At 41.5% G+C, this 19737-nt stretch overlaps 1 protein-coding gene and 1 long non-coding RNA gene across 5 annotated transcripts in view; one reads left to right on the plus strand and one right to left on the minus strand.

The window, feature by feature from the left end:
• Window positions 1-19737, plus strand: part of COL4A2 (collagen type IV alpha 2 chain) — a 137129-nt gene that overhangs the window by 113958 nt on the left and 3434 nt on the right. For all 4 annotated transcript variants that reach the window (XM_015621895.3, XM_015621906.3, XM_015621915.3 and 1 more), the window contains exons 29-47: window positions 522-743; window positions 2909-3070; window positions 3539-3709; window positions 4819-4962; window positions 6228-6353; window positions 6702-6883; window positions 8361-8424; window positions 8809-8883; window positions 9495-9602; window positions 10531-10638; window positions 11906-11977; window positions 12364-12489; window positions 13785-13901; window positions 15247-15408; window positions 15544-15642; window positions 16373-16519; window positions 17165-17281; window positions 18147-18338; window positions 18620-18906. In XM_015621895.3, the coding sequence (XP_015477381.1) occupies window positions 522-743; window positions 2909-3070; window positions 3539-3709; window positions 4819-4962; window positions 6228-6353; window positions 6702-6883; window positions 8361-8424; window positions 8809-8883; window positions 9495-9602; window positions 10531-10638; window positions 11906-11977; window positions 12364-12489; window positions 13785-13901; window positions 15247-15408; window positions 15544-15642; window positions 16373-16519; window positions 17165-17281; window positions 18147-18338; window positions 18620-18906 (2681 nt within the window). The remainder of the gene's footprint in view (window positions 1-521; window positions 744-2908; window positions 3071-3538; window positions 3710-4818; window positions 4963-6227; window positions 6354-6701; window positions 6884-8360; window positions 8425-8808; window positions 8884-9494; window positions 9603-10530; window positions 10639-11905; window positions 11978-12363; window positions 12490-13784; window positions 13902-15246; window positions 15409-15543; window positions 15643-16372; window positions 16520-17164; window positions 17282-18146; window positions 18339-18619; window positions 18907-19737) is intronic.
• LOC117244062 lies at window positions 9011-12356 on the minus strand. The gene is made up of 2 exons (XR_004496463.1): window positions 11966-12356; window positions 9011-10917 (listed from the first exon to the last, which is right to left on the minus strand). It is a non-coding gene; the product is annotated as an uncharacterized LOC117244062 (long non-coding RNA).

The following is a 19737-nucleotide window of genomic DNA, read 5'->3' on the forward strand; positions in this document are numbered from 1 at the left end:
TTTTGAGTTATCTGGTTTCAAAGTCCTAAATCATCACAGATTCTGACATGCTGCGAACTTTCCCATATCCGGTTCCAGGTGCTGCTTTGCCCTCAGGCAGCACACAGCCTGACAGTGTTCTCTAGTCTCATCTACAGCATCTGTAATAGGAACAGAGAAAGCAAAAGAGCTGATGCATGTCCTCATCAGCAGGCAAGGGATGCATCATAAAACATGGCTCTGTGCAGCACAGGGCAGGACCATGAACATCTATCTCCCTGGTAAGCTTTACAGAGTGCTCTAATTGCTAAGTTTGGGCTCCCATATGGCTCCCAGGCCACAAGGAATTCTCTGCAGTTTTCCATGCTAGCTTTCACCAATGCTTGGGCTTAACTTTCAGTCCAGCTCCAGTTTTCCAGTCCAGAAGAAGGCTTCACCTTGTCATTTGTGGTAATGGGGTCAATCATGTTGGTGTATCTAGGATTTGAACTCCCAACGTTTGTAGTGAGTTCTGTGATGCCGAGTCCCTGTTTTATTTATAGGTTTTACTGGACCCAGGGGAGACAGAGGCCCAAATGGTCTACCTGGACTGCAGGGACACCCAGGCCTTACAGGAAAATCTGGGGCTCCGGGAGCACCAGGACCGAAGGGCCTTCCTGGTGACGTTTTTGGAGCAGCAGCAGGTTCCCGAGGGGATGTCGGCCTCCCCGGCTTCCCAGGGTTGAAAGGTGCACCAGGAGATCAAGGAGTACCAGGAGCTAGAGGTAACAGCTTCTTCAAATAAAGAAAGGTTTGCATAAGAGTGATACAAATGCAGCCAAACTGTCAGGACGTGAGAGTAAAAAGAGACCATGTTAGGGTGCAACAGAAGAGGTACTGATGACTTCACTACCAATTCCCAGTGCCTGATGTCCTCCCATTCTTTACACTTCTGTGTCAGCTGTTGCTAACATTCCTGGCTCCTCTGAACACTTCCTGGAGGTCCATTGCTTATCTTCAGCTGTCCTTCACACTGCTCTACATGAAACCAACCACAGTAGAATACCAGAGAACCAGACTTTGTTCATCTTTGTCACTTTCAGATGTACTGCTAATTTTTTTCACTGTACTTAAGAGAATGGTGGTGTCGCTGTTATCCTGACTTTTCACTTCCATACAAAAATAATACTGAGATTTTTTCCCCACACCAAAAGATGTCTGGGTACTGCATGGTTTTGGTGATCAGCACATTGCAGTAGTGCTGAATTTGGAATTTTTAACTAAGAGGACATAGAGTTAGGTAACTGCTAATAAGCTATTTTATCTCGTCGGCCTTTGGGCACTACCAAATAAGAAAAAGATAATATTATATACTTATTCATAACTTCAGGGTGTTCATTTTAGTTTGTTATTTCATAGACCATGAAAAACACCATAAAATCCCTCCAGAAGACAGAGTTTCTCTACAAAATCTGATTTTTTTACTCTCTGAACCCTGCAAAACACTTTCAAAAGTACATGTGAGAATTTAGCATACCCTGCTACACAGTTCCAATTGCATTTGGACACAAAATTCAGTTTTGGACTGCTGATTACCCCCTTCCCCTGTGTGGAACTAAGCAAGGACTATTCTATGGAGTAATTCTATGACTAGCTCAAAGCAAGATTTATCACAGGAACTTGCTTTGGATATCCTTCTCATGATTTTTGATGAAAATAAATAAAGAAGAGCATCATCTTCTCAGAGTTATTTGAAGTGAGGAGAGCTGGTTTTACCTGTAGTAGAGCCCCAGAGTGAAGGAAAGGGATGAAAGCAGTTCTGTGGCCCTTAACAAGTTTGAGAAAAGGCAGAAAACATCACTAGCACCTCTGAAAAGGAGACAAAACCCAATTTTGTTTGAAGACAAAAAAAATACGTTGTGACTTTGCACCCTCTTTGTAAGCATTTTTGTAGAACTAAGTTTTCAGTAGCAAAAAATACAGTGAAAATAAAAAGCATTACTAGTTTGTCTGCTCTTGATTTTTTTTGCAGTTCTGAGAGAATGGCTCCAGATAGCATGTGAATTTTTCTACAAGTATGAATGTTTTTTAGTTTTAGAGGAAATTCCTTTATACCACCTTTGCCTCTTCACTCAGAATAGCAAACTAAAGCCTGTATGCTGTTGTTGAGAAAACCCACTTTAAACGACCACAATTAGAAAGCTCATTTAACTACAGTCAAGCCAATGGACCTACACTGATGTGAAACCTGAATAAAGAAAAGGAGATCCACTTGACCTGGATTTTAAATGCCATGTACTACTTGTATGCTGCTGTTTCTCCAAACTGAATGAAAAACAGGCATTATCTTCCCCTCTTTTCTCGTATATGGTAGAGACATCATTTTTCACCCAGTTCATTAAGTTGTTAAGTAAAATTAGGGCCTTTTTGCTTAAGAATTTGTATCAGTCTTACAGCAATGCCTTGTAACCTTATGTGAAAATTTCTAAACAATAACACAGTTCCCACCATCTGTCTTAAATGTTACTTTTCCTGCCTATAACATTTTAGAAAAGATACATAGCATTATTCCAGTGGTTCAGTCAGCTGCTTGATTCAGTTCTTACTAAGATAGTTGTGACAGAAAGATCAGGAATAACAGAATTATTTGGATTAAAATAGAAAGATTGGGATTAAAATTGAAAGAGACCGAGCTGTATATCCACATTAAGTTAACGTTACCATTAACATGGAAGAGTCAATCAATCTATCTGATGCAAATACTGAGATCATTGCTGGTAATGTCAATTATTTTAAATCTAAAGACCAGTCCTTTAATTTGCTTTTCCTGTTGTCACTGAATTTTCAAAGGAAAAACACACCCTGGAAAGCCTAGGTATACACAGAAGAAATATATAAAAACAAGTTCTCTACATATGACGCTCTCTAATGCGTGGTTTTGGTCTTTTAGGAGCGGATGGTAGCCCTGGTTTGCCAGGATCCAAAGGAGAGCCAGGGCCACAAGGTCTCCCTGGTTTGATGGGATTACCAGGAACACCAGGAACACATGGATTCCCAGGTCCACCAGGAAACCGTGGGCCAGCCGGTGGGCCTGGTTCTCAAGGACCTCTTGGTGAGGAAGTAACTGTGTCATTCCTCTTGCTATTCCTCTGTGGCAGGGCAGCTGTATGGTTTTCACAGCAGGCAGTTAGGTTTGGGGATAATCTTGACAGGCAGAGCTACTGCTTTTCTTTCTGTAGCCCCCTACCAAGCCAGGTCAGAGCTGGCTGTGGACACACTGGGAAAAGGGAGACACCAAATGAGGGTAGGTTTATGGAAAAGGGGCTTAATTCTTAAATTAAAGAGCAGGGGAAGGTCCTGTTGCGAGTGTGGAACCAAACTGATAGTGAGGCTCATTCATGCTGATGAGCTACTTCATCTTTGTAATGATTTCTGCAATTCTTTGATGAAAAAAATCCTAATTTCCACCCTTTAATATGAAGTTGGTAGGACAGCAGTTTTCTCCCTCCTGAGCTACCTTGTATGAAATCATCATCTCTATCCAAACCTTTTTCACTCTTCCTGTTCATTTACACGACAGGTCCACCTGGTGCTAGGGGAGAAGATGGTGAGCAAGGTTTTCCTGGCCCTGTGGGCCTGAAGGGTCTGTCTGGTGACAAAGGTGACATGGGTCACACGGGATTACCCGGTATACGTGGTGTGACTGGGCCCCCTGGCATAAGTGGAATGGATGGCTTTCCAGGAGATAAAGGTGAGCTCTGGACTGCTGCTTTGAAAACAGTAGCTGATTAAAGCTGTTCTGTGTGGATGTGAGTCAGACATATTCTCTTTTGGTCTCCCTCTATTTAAAACAGTAGAATTATACTATGCCTAATATATTCCAAAATTACTGCCTGTTATCCCCTGTATTGGGCTTGGCAGAGTGCTACCTTGTGATGTGCAGCCCTATTTAGAAGAGCAATGGCTGTTTTATTTCTCATTTTAAAAAATATACAGTATTTACTATTTTCTCTCTAAAAGACTTACCCTCATCCTAGTCTCATTGGTTCTCAGTGAAATTTAAGAGATGTTTCCCCAAACATTGGCTTTAAAGTTTTTTTAAAGCTGGGAGGTCTGAACTGAGCAATGCCAGACACAAGACCTCGATGGGAACTTTAGGATACTAATGCTATGTTGAGAAGGTGAGATTCTCACCTTCCAGCCATGAGAAAACACATATGGGTAATGCACATTGCCTACACCACACAGGGAGTTTTGACAGGACTCAACTCCATGTGATGCCAAGCTGAGCACAAAGCACACTTAAAAATGCATGTTGCAATTTCATCAGTTGGAAAGACAGTACAAGACTGACTCTGAAGTACTGAATAGCTCTCATCTGAGAGAAATTAAGATCTGTTTGTTAGCATTACCCACGTAAAACAGCATTCTCTTGTTTAGAAATAAAGTAGGGGAATTTTTGGTGAGAAATGACCAGCCAGTCCTTGTCCCATGATTTGTATCTCTACATGTAGACCAGGCTAACTACAGACCTTATGTGGAACAAGGTACATATCTCAAGCTCATCTGTAGGAGGGGGGTGGTACTGATCTCTCAGAAGAATGCAGTAAATTCTGGTCATCTCCACAACATCTCTTCTTGGCCAGTTGAGGCCGGTTCGTGCACTCCTGGGAGTACACTACCTCAGGAGCTCTGCTGCCTCTCAGAGAGCTTGGGTGCCTGCTCCAGATTGCTGTAGGCATCAAGGCACCCTGAAAATAGGTACTGCTGCACTCAAGTTTTCATACCATTTTAGTCATGTGTTGCTGGTTTGTAGAAATCTGAGTGAAGTAACAGTTCTCTTTCCTTTCTTTCTTAAAGGCTTGAGAGGTTCACCTGGCATTGATGGTTTCAAAGGCATGACAGGCCTAAAAGGAAGACCAGGCATCAAGGGAATCAAAGGAGAATTTGGCCCACTTGGGGCTCGAGGAGATAAAGGCTCACAGGGTGCACGTGGTTTCAAAGGTATTTGCTTATGGGTCATACTAGTTAGTGTGTTTGCTCTTCACATCTGCAGAACTATTTTGCAAGGACACAAAGACAAAGAAGACACATTTTTCACATGGTAAATTTAGCTCAGACATTCCTCCACCTATTTCACACATGGGCCTCTGGCCAAGAGGCCTGGATTTTAGACTCAGGGAAAGATTACTTCTTTACACAAGGCTGGAGACAAACATCACTCAACTGAACTCAGATAGTGGCACCTGGGGACATGTGAAGAAGTCAAGAGAGCATTTTCCCAGGAAGCATAAGATTTTTGGGGGAGAATACTTGGATTTTTCTCCAGTTGTACTGTAAAGACAGTTGAATAGTCAAAAAAACAGGTAATTAAGCAGGTAAAATTAAGTAGTTAAAAGTCACAAACATTCAGCTGGTGTTATTGCTGGTGAAATGAAAGCTGTAACAATCCTCTTTTGATTGCACACAATAATCTTTAAATAAATACTTTTCCCCAAGACCAAAACGTTATTTCTAGGGACTCTGAGTTTGGTATTTTTTTTTAAAAGTGTCTGCAATTCAGAGGTTGCAGAACAGTGACCCCAGCAACAGTGTCAGCAAAAGACAAGTGTGAAAGCAGCCCCTGTGAAGAAGTGCAAATATGCTTCCTGGCAAAGAAGGATAAGACAGTACACAATCATAGAAGAAGAGTCTGGGTTACTGGCCTATACTGGCCCTCCTCTGTGGGGTCTGTGCACCCCACAAAGAACTAGGTACACTTATAGAGTCTATATGGGTCCCTTCTTCAGGACATTATTTACTGATATCACCAGTAACCATAAAGTCAAGAGAATGAATACTATAAGTGATAAGAAATCCAAACACTTTATTTTATATCAAGACTTTTTGATGGAGAATTTCCTTTTCACTAGAACTAAACTTTTCTGTGCTTTCTCCAATGTGCTTTTTGGGTTTTTTATAAACCATGGTTTTGGGGCTTTTTTATAAACACATGATTCCTAACTGATCTGCTGACAGATAAATTATCTATCACAGACCAGTCTGGGTCCGACTCCCAGGATTGTATGTACAAAACTCAGTTTTCATGTTTTCTTAAACCTGACTCTTCCACTGCCCTGTTGTATTGTCACAGGTTACTTTTCATGGAAGTGGATTTTCTGTAGATTGTGCAAGATCATCCCTTTTTCCTAATTTGTTCTTCTGTTCACTTTTTCTGACGGTGCTACTGATCAGCATTTTGTAACATGGTTTGGTTTTTTACCCTTTAGGTGACCGTGGAGATCAAGGCCCCCCAGGAGAACCTCCAAAGCTCATGCCCAGCATGATGATGGAAGTTAAAGGTGAAAAAGGAGATGTTGGAGAAAGGGGCACAAAGGGATTCTTTGGCTTAAAAGGTCAGTGGTCATAGTAAAAAGGCAAGCACATTCAAAACTATCATTTAGTGCTTTTTCTCAGCTACCATATTAAATAGTCCCTGCTCATTGCACTACTTGGCTGCAGCCCCCCAAGCAAGGTCTCTGACAGCAGAAATTGAGCTCCTGGGATTTCAGAGAGTCACCCCCAAGGAAAGCTTTGAAGGATGATGTGTGTATGTGTGTGTGTGTGTGTTTGTGTGTTTGTTGCCTTTTACAGTACATTGTGGTGCCATGTTTTGAGAAGACCAGTAGCAGGAAAACTTATTACACACAAGGAACTGCATGTCAGTGTTCCCTTACTGATTTTTTCTTCTTTCCTGCCCACAGGTAGCAAGGGAATGCCAGGCCTTCCTGGAAGGACAGGAACCCCAGGCTCCCCTGGGCATCCCAGCTATGTGGCTGGTGTGAAAGGAGACATCGGTGCGAAAGGGCTGACAGGCGTGAAAGGGTATCCTGGTCCCACTGGTTCTCCTGGCATCAGAGGCTTCCCTGGCACCACAGGAGTCAGAGTGAGTTCATGGAATAAGGGTGTCCTTGTGCTGGCATTCAGCTTCTCAGGAAGCAGCATTCACCCCTTGAAATTTTGCTGAACAATAGCAGTGAAAAGATAAAAATGCCATAAGCACTGGATGAATAGATCAAATATTTTCCTTGCTCCCTCCAACATTCATTAAGCAGAGTAATTTATTTTCTGATTGTGAGACATCCAAATTTCATAAGCCAGCATTTTGCCAGTGAGGACCCAGATGGTTCCTTCTAGCTCTTTGATCCTTTTGCCACAGCTGCTGGTAAAAATTATTCTCAGTGTTGGGCTTACTTTTCTCTTTGTCCCAGGACTTAATGGTATCACTGCCAAAAGTTAGTCACTGTCACTTACCTAACAGTAAAAGAGCCTAAGAATCTTAGCTTCTAGAGGGTAATTCAATGTAATTCACTCTGGCTTCAAAATAAGTTACACTGGGAGAAATAAATGCTTAGAAAAAGCTTGAAAGTACACTCACAGACATCATTTATTTAAGAGAGACAAAAACTATGTTCCTTTCTCATGTTCTCTTTGCCTTTAGGTTTCAGTAAGATTTTTTTTAACCAAGGACTGCAGAACTGTTATGGTTTGACCTCAGCCAGAAACTAAGCCCCACCCTGTCACTTACTCCCCCACACATCCCCAGCAGGATGGGGAGAAGAGAATTGGAAGGGTAAAAGTGAAAGGACTTGTGTATAAGAACAGTTTTAATTGAAATAAACTAGAATAACAATAAATAATAATAGTAGTAATAATAATAATAATAGTAATAATAATAATATATAATAATAGATAAATAAAACTCAATAAAGACAAGTGATACAAATGAAAACAATTGCCCACCACCAACTGGCTGATGCCCAGCCAGTCTCTGAGCATTGTTACCCCCTCCCAGTCCATCATCCCCCCTGCCTTATATGCTGAGCACGAGCCCACATGCCTCATATGCCATATGCTGTGGGATATCTGTTGGATCAGTTGGAGTCAGCTGTCCCAGCTGTGTCCCCTCCCAAATCCTTGCTTTCCCCCAGCCTGCTCACTGGCAGGGTGGGGTGACAATCAAAAAATATTTTGACACTGTGTAAGTGCAGTTCAGTAGGAATGAAAACATCCCTGTGTTATCAACAGTGTTTCCAGCACAAATGCAAAACACAATCCTGTACTGGCTACTATGAAAACAAAATAACTCTACCCCAGCCAAAACCAGCACAAGGACTCACTGGTATATATGCATAATAGGATGTCCTCAATTTCAAACTTAAACCTTTGGAAACATAACTTGTCCCTTGGTTGGTCCTGATATAGATTAACTGACTGCTAGCAGGTTACTCTATAAAGTACTACAGAAGCTCAAAAATGGTACATTTTATACCCTTTTTTTAGTATTTCCAAAGTCAGTGGCTTGGAAGGTTGAATAAATCCTCATCTTCACTAACTGCTGCCTGTTTTCAATCATATGATAGGGAGAAAAGGGTGTTCCAGGAATTTCAGGTCATTTTGGTACTCCTGGCTCACATGGAGAAATAGGTGAGTTTGTTCTCTTATCTGAGCACTTTCTGTATTCATCACCCATAAAATACTTGACATTGAGTTCTGAGGGGTCTCAGTGCATCTTCAACCTCAAAGAGACTTTCTACAGTCTTACAGAATGATATTGTAGATGTGGAAGACTACAAAAAGGTTAACTGTTAATTTCATGCAATATGTGCTGTCCATGGATAAATCCATTCATGGTAAGAAGGGAGGCTGTTCTAGACACCTTTTTTGCTGTCTTTAATTTACTTCTCTTTTATTCTACAAAGATAATAATTGCCAAATTTTGCCTCTGAAGTTGCAATTCCTTTGAAACAACAGGAAGCACTGTTTAAATTAAAGCCTTACCACTCATGTGCTCATTTTTGTTTGAAATAGGTGATCGGGGAGAGACTATAAACTTACCAGGAATGCCAGGCCTTAAAGGAGAAGTTGGTGTGCCAGGCTTAACAGGTATTAATTTCACAGTTGCTCTCTGAATGTATTACTTTTCATATGCTAAAGTTCCCAGAGGAAGGGGGAGGGAGATTTCTATGGGATTTTGATGGCTTTTGAACTTACGCTCTCATGACAGCTCCTGGAGAGGTTAATCTGTTCTTTATTGAAATTAATATGTGCTGCATTTACCTCTTCAACTGAAAGTACCATTATAGCAGTAAACAGGCATCATCACAGGCAGCTCCAGTAAACATTTCTATATGATTTGTTTTGTTGTTGATGACAAAAGGAGCATTATCAGGCCACGATTGTAGAAGGTGAGATAGCAAAGTCTTGTAGATTTTGGATCGAGTTGTCAGTAATGTGTTAAATTTCCCTCTACATGCAGCATACTTGAACATCCATGTCATATTCCACATCATTTGGGGAGTCCTTTAAAAAAAACTATAATGATCATTTGACCAGAGGACTGTTCATGCTCCCAGGTTGTGTAAGCACCCTGACTAGAAGAATGTCTTTATGTGGCAAGACCAGGACCCATTCATTAGCCAAGTTCATGTTATGCTTATTTGTTTAAGGTTGTATAGATATTATGAAAAGAATATACTGGTTTTGTGGTTTTCCAGGCATAAGAGGAGGTGTGGGACCAAAAGGAGAAGGTGGTGATCCTGGTTTCCCTGGCATTGAAGGTCTCAAGGGCACACAGGGTGTCCCTGGCTCTGTGGGACAGGAAGGTAAAATATTCTTTTTAACACTCCAAAGAATAACATTGTTTAAGAGAGGGAAAAAAATATTCTTTCCATCAAAAGAAAGTAATTAAGTCTTTTAATATGTTCATCATTCTGTAAATTGGTGAGGAGCAGTGACAAGGATGTGGAACTCATGGCAGAAGAGGAAATAGCAAAAACCTAACTCTACTTCATACCTGTTTTTCCTTCTCTGTAGTAACCATGTGTCCAAAGTGTTGTATTGATGGCAAACTCAAGTATTCTGATGTCTCAGTACTACAAGGAGTGGGCTTTTCAATGACCTTTTCTGCCATAAATGAAGTCAGTATCCCCCAGGACAGTTACAGAGCCTTTGTGCCAGGCTGATGGGCCAACTGTACAAGAGAAGCCAAGTCAGGTTAAGTTGTGGCTGGATCATACACTCAGGGCTTAAGAACATGTCTTACTGTAGGAGGATCATGGAAATGCTCGTTCAGAACAGTTGCTCCACACTTCTCTCATTAGAGGGCTTAGAAACTCCAGCCAAGACTGGAAGAGTTCTGATATGTGCCTTGCTGGGAAACAGTTCTTGTGTGAACAGCTTCTCAGTGGGAAAGGCAAAACAGGTACAGCAGAAAGGGAAAGTGACATGCACAGCAGTGAAATCTCTTCTTGTAACTCGCAATATAAGTCAAGTTATCATTTTAATAGGAGGAGCTCACTGTCTTTCTGAGGTTGTCACAAACCTGAAGTTTGTAATGAGTTGTTCTTTTGTACTTTGTCCCTCCTACCTGTGCTCTCTTTAGTTTTCTTGCACTTGGATGAGCAGTCACAATGAGATTAGGAAGGGAAAGTCTTCATTTTGCTGCCTGGGAAAATGAAAGTAGCACAAGTCTCTGTTTGGGCTGTTGGTTTTAAGGATGATCATGAGCAATGATTCATTGTTGCCACACAGGTTTGCCAGGACTGGTTGGCCCCCCAGGGCAACAAGGAAGCCCTGGGACACCTGGATTTCCAGGTGAAAAGGGAACTCCCGGCTGGCCAGGCTTACCAGGACGAGCAGGTATTTGTACAGCTTCAACTATTCAATCATTTCTGTGGGAGCACTTGCAAATGTTCCTTTGGGGTGAAGAAGAAGAAGAAAGGAGGGTTTTGCAGTTCAGAGTGGCAGTTTCCTCTGCTAAAATATTTATTCCTCACAAAGTCCAGGTGCATGCATTAACAAAGACAGACATGGCTGCCAATTTATGGCTTCTGGTGTCTTCTCAGCTCATTTTAACTGTTTATGACTTCTTCAACTAGGAAAGCAGTTTTCAGGAAACATTTTCATTTTTCATGACAGCTAGGAAGAAAAAACAAAAAAAAATTATTAAACATGCAGCAATTAATAGACAATATGAGAATATTATAAAGTGGCATTAGATAGCAAGCAACATATTTGTCCTGAATCATCACCAAAAACTGTTAACTGATTCAATATCTGGTTTCAGAATAAATGACTTATGGCTTAGACAGAATTGTGCTATTAAAATGCAGGTGATAGTTTATAATGAAGCTGTTTGTATGACAGAACACAGAATCTCAGTGGTTACCACTTAATTCCTTAATATATTAAGTTAGCAGATTTTTTTCTACCTTACAGCCAGAAATCACCCTGCTTTTAATAAGATACTTCTATCAGAATCTGCATCAAAGCTAATCTAATACAGTTATGAAAACTGCCTTTTTAGACAGTGAAGAGAGACAGACACTTATTTTTCTGAGACTGCATAGTCCTCCAGAGCTCTGGCCATTGTCTATCTTTAACATCATACTTATCACTTTGACAGGTACAAATAGATGGAATAACTTTTACCTGTAACAATAGTAACATTAACAGTAGCTATTAGACATTTTTTTAAGGTTTTGTTGGGTTTTTCTAAATTACATAGAGTGAATTTCTCCTGAAGACAACTTTATTATAACCACATTTAGAATCTACAATTATGTCATAATTGTCTTGGCTTGAGGATTTTGGAAAACTAAATGAGTATTAAAAAACTATGGCAGCAAGACTGGAACTAATGGCATGCTACCAGATGGATCAGAGATATTTTAAAAATATCTCTAGAGTAATGAGTTTATCAGATAATAACAAATTTTGCCAATCACAAAACCATAGCATGGTGTATTTTGAAATAAACTTATGGTAATTTATTCATTTGTATATAATACACCATATTTTAACACAGAATAGCATTTATTCAAGCATTTGATTTAATTTTTTTTTTGCCCAGGAATGTAGACTAATAGAAAGTATTATGATAATCATGAATGTCATTTTAAAACAGGCCAGCCTGGCTTAAGAGGAATCAGTGGACTGCATGGTTTACCAGGCACTAAGGGCTTACCAGGATCACCAGGTAAGTGAGGCTGTTATTCTGCCTGTTCACAGGCACAGCTTTGTGTTGGCTTCAAGTTTGATAGGTGAAATCTTTGTGATGCAACTTTCTTAACTGTGTCCTCCAAAGCTTTGGAATGTGCTTCATTATTGTGGGCTCTGGCAAACAACTTCATGCACTATGTGCTACCCCACAGGTGGATTAGAACACAACTTCAAATTGTAACTTCTTTCTTCTGATAAAGTTAAAACCTCAAGGCCTTTTTTCTCATCATGGGCCTTTTTTTCAATGAGCCACTACAGACTCGTGTATTTTGTAAATCCACATGCTCTGTACATGTAATTTAGCATGCATTGTTATATGCAGAAACATTTCAGCTTTCCTCTTTATTCTGAACAACTTAACAGGTCCAGATGGGTACGGCTCTGCAGGTTTCCCAGGTGCACTGGGTGACAAAGGAGAAGCGGGAGAGCCAAGCAGAGTAGAAGGCAGCCGAGGACCTCCGGGACAGAAGGGAGACAGAGGTGTTCCAGGTCTGCATTCCAGAGGATGGGATCCACCTGTTATTTGTTTCACCTGTGGGTGTTAGAGATGTCACAAAATACACTCTGGTGTAGGCAGCTGAATAGCTAAACTCCCGAAGTTGGGAAGGTCAGTGTTTGGAGTTTGTGCTGCAGCTCAGCCAGCCCTTGCTCAGAAGCAGCAGTCTGTGTTCCACCTGGGTCCTTCCCCATCTTGTAGCACCCACTGGGCTCAGCAAGCTACAAATGCCAGAGGCTACAAATGCTCCAGCCATCAGCTCCCCAGATATTTTTGATAAAGTTCCAGTTACACAAGCGCATGACCCCTCTCTCTTTTTGTTGCAAACCTGTCCATATCTACCTTTCACCTGAAAGCCTCACAACCTCTCGGTGTGTGATGGTCCTGCTGGCACCTCTGGGGCTCTGTTCCCATACACAGTGCTATGCTGGTGCTGTCTACCCCTTGTGCAGAGCAAGCTCCAACCCTCTGTGCTGCAACAGATTGTGCTCATCTCAGAATGCATCACTACCTGGTTTTTGTCCATCAAGAAGCCACCAGACTGATGTTAGGAACAAATAAATTAATTACATATTTTTTTGTGGGTTTGGTTTTTAAGTTTTTCCAACATTTTGGCTCTGATAGGATTAAGGACTGACAGAGATATAAACCTTTGCCTGCTTAGTTCAATGGCTCATTCATATTCTTTTGTGTTACACTTCATTGTTACTAACATGCTGTGCCATCTCAAACACCATTCAGAGATTTATTATCAAGCATTCAAAAAAACCAGCTTCATTCACATTTATCTGTCACAATTATAAACAGAAGGTTAACTTCCTAACAACTTCAATACACTTAAAAGAATAATCTGTTATTGGTAGAGCAGATTTTTGACCATTTAACAATTTTTCATCTCTAGAGAAATTCTTGGATTTGAACTTTTGGGTTTAACTGACCCTGCAGACACAGAAGAACAAAGCTGTTTTCCTGCCTGCTTCAGTATACCTAGGAGATTTTGAGTACTTCCTGTCTTGAAGTACTATTTTACCTAGAAGACACAAGATTATTAGTATTCCACAGAGTGAGATGTAATTAGCTACCTAGAGAGCTTTGGCAGAGAACTAGTATTTTGTTCTTAAAAAAAACCAACTTCCACAGTATTATCTGAAAAAAATTAAACAAAAATCAATGGGAACTGCAGGTGTTTTCTATTTTGAAAATCCCACCCCTTAGTCTAAGGTGAGTCCTTTTAATTGCAATTGTGCATTTTCCTTGCAATATTAATTATTTCTTTTCTTCCTTTCAGGAGTCCCAGGACCCTTTGGTATTCCTGGGCAGGAAGGATTTCCAGGGCCTCCTGGGATTTCAAATATATCAGGATATCCTGGTGATAAAGGCTCCCCAGGTCTAGATGGAGTTCCAGGTAATTCATGCAACAGCAGCCATTGTTACTTCTGTCTTGATTCAGCAAAGTAGCTCTATTAAACACAGCATTAAAATTGCTGGACAGAACTCCTGGTATATCAGATAATAAATACAGACCTCTTGAAAGCAAAAGGCAGTTCCTCCAGGTTGTCCTGATGGAAGGGTTTGATCTTCATGTAAATAACAGATTGAATAATCCAGAATTCTCTCAACAACTTTCAGAAGTATTATGCTAATCTAGATTATGCTAATCCACTACTCTAGAATCTGAGGTCTGTGGCAGACTTGCAAGTCTATTAAATACTGTCTTAATAATTTACAAAATTCTCCTATGTGAAATGACCATGCAAGCTAAATTACACTGGAAAGTATTAGCTCTTCCTTCTTAAAAATTCCTATTGCTTATTGGACTGCACAATCATTTCAAACTGTAGTGCCACTGTGAAGAGCTTGTAGCATAAGTTGTTCCACTAACATCTTTATATGATGGATGGAAATTTTTTTGTAAACTCAGCAAAAACTCAGAACAGACAAACCAGCTGTAAACCAACAAAATACCTAGACTTCCAAGTTGAAAGAGAGTGTTATTTGGCCTGACTCTGCATACTGATTCCAACTCTCCAAGCAGTCAGGAGAGTGGAAACAGGAACACCATATCCCAGCCAAAACGGTGAGACAAGTGTGGCTCACTCTTACTTTGCCACATACATCTTGCAGTCGTGTGATCCAGGTTCTAAAGGCAGCACAAGAGATGCCCCACTCAAAACCCTACTTAGTAAGTCACTCTCTCTTCAGAAACAAGGTCCAAATGTCTTGTAAGCAGCAGAGGTAACTGAAGAGAAATGTGCCGGGTTTAGCTTCAGGCAATATGCAATTCTAGAAAAAGAAGCTGTTCCCATAATTCCCAAGACAGCATGAAGTACTTATTTGTTTCCAGATGATCAACTGAAGCACTAAGACATACAGAACAGTAAGTCCTTGGCTCTGAGTCAGATACTTGCTGCTCTCTGATTGATTTCTCTCTAGCTACTTGGATAATTCAGGATGAAGCAAGGAGGCATCTAGTGAAGTGGGGTATTTGGTGATGAAGGAATAGTTCATTGAAGGCTGTATCTCAGCAGGCACCCTCTTTCTCCTGAAATCCTGCTTGAGATAACTTCATACTCTAATTCCTCTGCCACTACTGCCTGCCTGAGAGCAAGAGGAGTGGGAGTTCTGAATAAGTCTGTCCCCTGCTTAAATTAAGGAAATACAACCTGATGGGACACAGATAGTTCTGTTACTTTCCTCTGTGCCCAGGTGTTAAGTATAAATTGATTGCCATCTATATGTCCTCTAAACAGGCTATCCAGGACCACAGGGGCAGCCTGGAATACCTGCTCCACCAGGAAGCAAAGGAGAAAGTGGACAAGCAGGTAGGACTGGAGAAATTGGCCCAAAAGGAAGCAGAGGTGACCCTGGATTAGCAGGAGGACCTGGCCTACCTGGATTCCCTGGACCAAAAGGTAAGGATGGGAAGTGCTGATCTTGGCAGGAAGCAGGGGAGCCTTCTATGCTATTGCAGCTTTAATACCATGACTTTTGCACTCACGTGATTTGTACTGAAATGCAGTAATGCCACTTGTCATTTTGCATTAAAGGTCCTAGGGGTGAACAAGGTGTCATTGGCTTTATGGGCACAGTAGGATTTCCAGGTGATCTGGGACCCATCGGACCCAAGGGAGATAGAGGAGTAACTGGTAAGTGTGTGCAGTCAGATGAAACCACTTTTGAAACCACTCATTCTGCAGCTCCACAGAGCTGACCTAACTGGCCCTGCTTCCCTGTGAATCCTGGGAAATTCCAGAGGCCAGATGCCTGAATTTAACGAGTAGTCAAGTTTTTGCATTTATGAATTTAACATGAATACTCCATTTTTTGCCTTTATGAATTTGACTTGTATGAGGTGCCAACTCCAAAATCAGAGCTACTTTTTGTGTTAATAAAAAGAAGGATTTCTTGTCTAAATGAATCCTCCAGAGCAGACATACTGAGCATTCAAAGATAGCTTTAAAATCCATCACTCCATCTATGCCATCGTGTATTTGTGTCTCTTGAAACCCACCAAAAGATGGTGCTGCACCTCAGAGAGCTGCAGCTGTTTGGGGGGAACTTCCCAGCTTCCTGTGTCATAAATGCAGTAGCATCATTAATTTCCTTCTGTTTATCTGTGTACAGTCCTAGTGAAGACAATCCTTGGAGATGATCCCATACTTGGAGATTGTCTCATCTTGGGCATCCCATACCCACACATATTTCCCCAGTATAATATAGCTGCTATACCCAAGCTGGTGAGTTGCAGACCATAGACTTTTCATACATGTGCAGCTAAGTAAGAGAAACATGTCTCTGGATGAAAGTACATTAAGAAAAAATAGGGTGGTTGTTGTTTTTTTCAGTTGAACTCTCTCATATTGCTTCTACTGCCAGGCTTCCAGGGACCTCCAGGCCCTCCTGGGCCACCCCCTCATCCTCCAAGGCTGGTTGCTGAGCAAGGTTCACCAGGTCCCCGTGGGAATATAGGACCTCAGGGAAGCCCAGGAGATATGGGACCTCCAGGCCCACCAGGAGATCCAGGTAGGAATCACACATTCTGACTGAAAGCTGTTCCCCTTAGCAGAGTAAGGCCACTACAGCACAGATTTGATGCTCTTCTACTTAAAAGTCTGTAATCCAGAAAGGGGAGTCAAGTTTTTGTCTTCCAAAGCTGAGGCTTCAGCTTTCTCCCTCCTCCTAGCACTCAGAACATAAGCAAAACAGGAAATAACTTTGGAAATTCTCACGTAGCCAAATCTACGTGGTAACGCTCACAATAGCCAAAGCAACATCAGATATGGATCTCACACAAATCAAGACTGAACGTCTTTGGTGGAAAAGTGCACATCCTTGTGGGAATGCTGTCAGCTCAGGGAATAATGTAACATTAGTGTCATGTAGAGCTGATGCACTGCACCTATGAGTGCCATGAGCCTCACCAGAGATAAGTGGTGCCAAGAGTGAAGGATTAGGGTTGTGGGATGCATGTAGTCTTGCTCCTAGCAACCTTTTCCAATGAACTTGGTGGTTTTGCCTGAGCAAGTACTATAGGATCTTGCCTTCAGTGTAAATTAGTAAACCCGGCAGACAGAACCAAATGTACACAAGTAGAGCCCATGTTAACAAAGTGGGAGGGGCATGTTGATATGTCTGCAGTCACTGTGCTTACAACCATTGTTGTATAAGGTTTCAGAGGCTCACCTGGACAGCCCGGACTCCAAGGCAGGGGTGGCATTCCAGCTCCTCCTGGCTCCAGAGGAGAACAAGGAGGAATGGGATTTCAGGGTCCGGTGGGATTTGAAGGTAAGAGATATCATGCAGCACTTCTTTCCTCTTTCCCATTTCTCTGCACCTAATTGCTCTGTACTTACTACTTCCCTGGAAGGAGATGAGAGAGAGGAGGGGGTGGGGAGCAAGAGGAAGGTGGAGGAGGGGAGAACAGTTTCTGTCTTCACAGATACTTCACAATAACTAATAATAACAACTAATTAATTGTTAACAGTTACCTTTCAGCAATATTTTCAGAATAAATGTTGATAGCTGTAGATGTCAGTCCACTCATGAGTTTGTTTTGCTCTGAGTGTATTTATTCTCTTTAAGTATTTTCAGCCTAGTCTTTAACTAACAGTAGCATTCATGGAGATGAATGGCTGAGTAGGTGATACTAGGATTGATAAAGTTTAAGGGAATGTATTTGTAAAAGAAATACCTGTGTCTTTATCAAACCAAAAAGCAGCACTTTTATTATCTCAGTTAGCTAAGCACACAGAGAAAAAGGTATTTGCAGAGCACAGTTTCAAGTGTATGACTCAAATGCAGGAGGTCCAACAACCATTGGTTAATCTTGGACTAAGAAAATACTTTAAAGGAAAAATCTTCTCATCTGTGTTGTAGGAAGTATGCTCAAATTCATCAGAACTTTGTGACTTTCTGTAGTTCTGGTGTATAATATTATCTTAGAAACCAGGGAGCCTGATCCAACACCCATCTACTTCAAAAGCAACTGTTATAATCCTAGACCTGCAGCTCTTCTAACAACATACCATAAGGAAAAGGCATCATGCCATTAAGCTGCTTGCCAGCAGTTTAGCTGGAATATCAGCTAGCACCAGGTCATTTGTGGGAGCACAAACCCATTTGGGTTCCTTCTTTTCTGCCCTCCTCTAAGGTCAGCCGGGCCGCCCCGGTAGCCCTGGGCCAGCAGGCATGCCAGGCCGCAGTGTCAGCATGGGCTACCTGCTGGTGAAGCACAGCCAGTCCGACCAAGAGCCAATGTGCCCAGTTGGCATGAACAAACTCTGGAGTGGATACAGCCTACTGTATTTTGAAGGACAAGAGAAAGCACACAACCAGGATCTAGGTATGTACAAATATTGCTGGCAGCAGCCTCGATTCCAAAAGCTGGGACTACAGAAAACAGGCTTAGGAAGCACCAAATTGAGAATATAAAAACTACATGACTTCATGGAGCGCCCCAAGAGAGCTCCAGCAAGTCATTAGTCTTGTTTGAGGGAACTTGTGAAGCCAGCAAAACATTCTGGACCACTGGGCTTTCCTGACAGGTAGCTGGGAAAGAGCAGGAAACTGAAAGTGTGCATTGTCTTCTGTGAGAATGATTGCTTTTTTCTTCTTTTTTAACAGGGCTGGCTGGCTCGTGTTTGTCCCGTTTTAGCACCATGCCATTCCTCTACTGTAACCCTGGGGACATTTGTTATTATGCAAGTCGAAATGATAAATCCTACTGGCTCTCAACCACAGCACCTCTCCCAATGATGCCCGTGGCAGAAGAAGACATTAAGCCGTATATCAGTCGCTGCTCCGTTTGTGAGGCCCCAGCTGTGGCAATTGCTGTCCACAGCCAAGAAGCTTCTATTCCTCACTGCCCTGAAGGCTGGCGCAGTTTGTGGATCGGATATTCCTTCCTCATGGTATTTGGTCTCCAGTGTCCCATTTTGTGCAGCAATGGGTTTTAAACTTGAGTGTGTTGTCCTAGTAAGGCTGCTCTGCTTCAGAGCCAGCAAGACCAAAACCATGCGTCATACTGAGGAACCAGGGAAGTACAAAAGTAATTTCTAGGAAGCAGAAGTGGAAAATGAACATTTCTGTGAATTTCAGAGAAAATTGTCTCTTGTCAGAGTAGCATCTGGAGACTTTATGTACAAAATAGCACTTCAGAACAGAACAAAAGGACAGATGTGACTTAAATAAAATTACACTGAGGTGCAACAGGAGCATACAAAGCATTTTAACAGCTAAAGATTTGGAGTTATTTTTATACATCACTACTAAGAAGCTGATCTAGGGGGAAAAAAAAAAGGAAAAGTAACAACATGCTTTTGTCATTCTTTTTGAAATTTAGAAATCATTGGTGCTTTGGTTGAAGATTTTGAAACCAAAGTCTTTCACTTACTCTGAAAAAAGAAATGGCCTCTGAGTGTTTTAAAAATTAAGTCTCAGAGTTGTATCTCTGATGGCAATAAGGGCTGAGCTGGACATTCCATGGTTTACAGGAGCTCTTTAGTATTGTGATCTTATAATTAGGGAAAGGGATATTACAGAAAAGCTTAGTGTTGGATGTGCAGCAGAAGACCTACTGAAGGGCCTGACCTTTTTTTTGCAAGACTGTACAGAGGGATGATATGAGCACCACAGGGCTTAACATGATAAAGAGCAGCTAAAATGTCAGTGAATGGTCTGACAGATGCTCATTTTTCTAACTTGCTTTATAAACACGAGAGTCAAAAACTGCAGCAGCATGC

The sequence above is a fragment of the Parus major genome, chromosome 1 (assembly GCF_001522545.3).
Source record: "Parus major isolate Abel chromosome 1, Parus_major1.1, whole genome shotgun sequence".
Taxonomy (NCBI): domain Eukaryota; kingdom Metazoa; phylum Chordata; class Aves; order Passeriformes; family Paridae; genus Parus; species Parus major.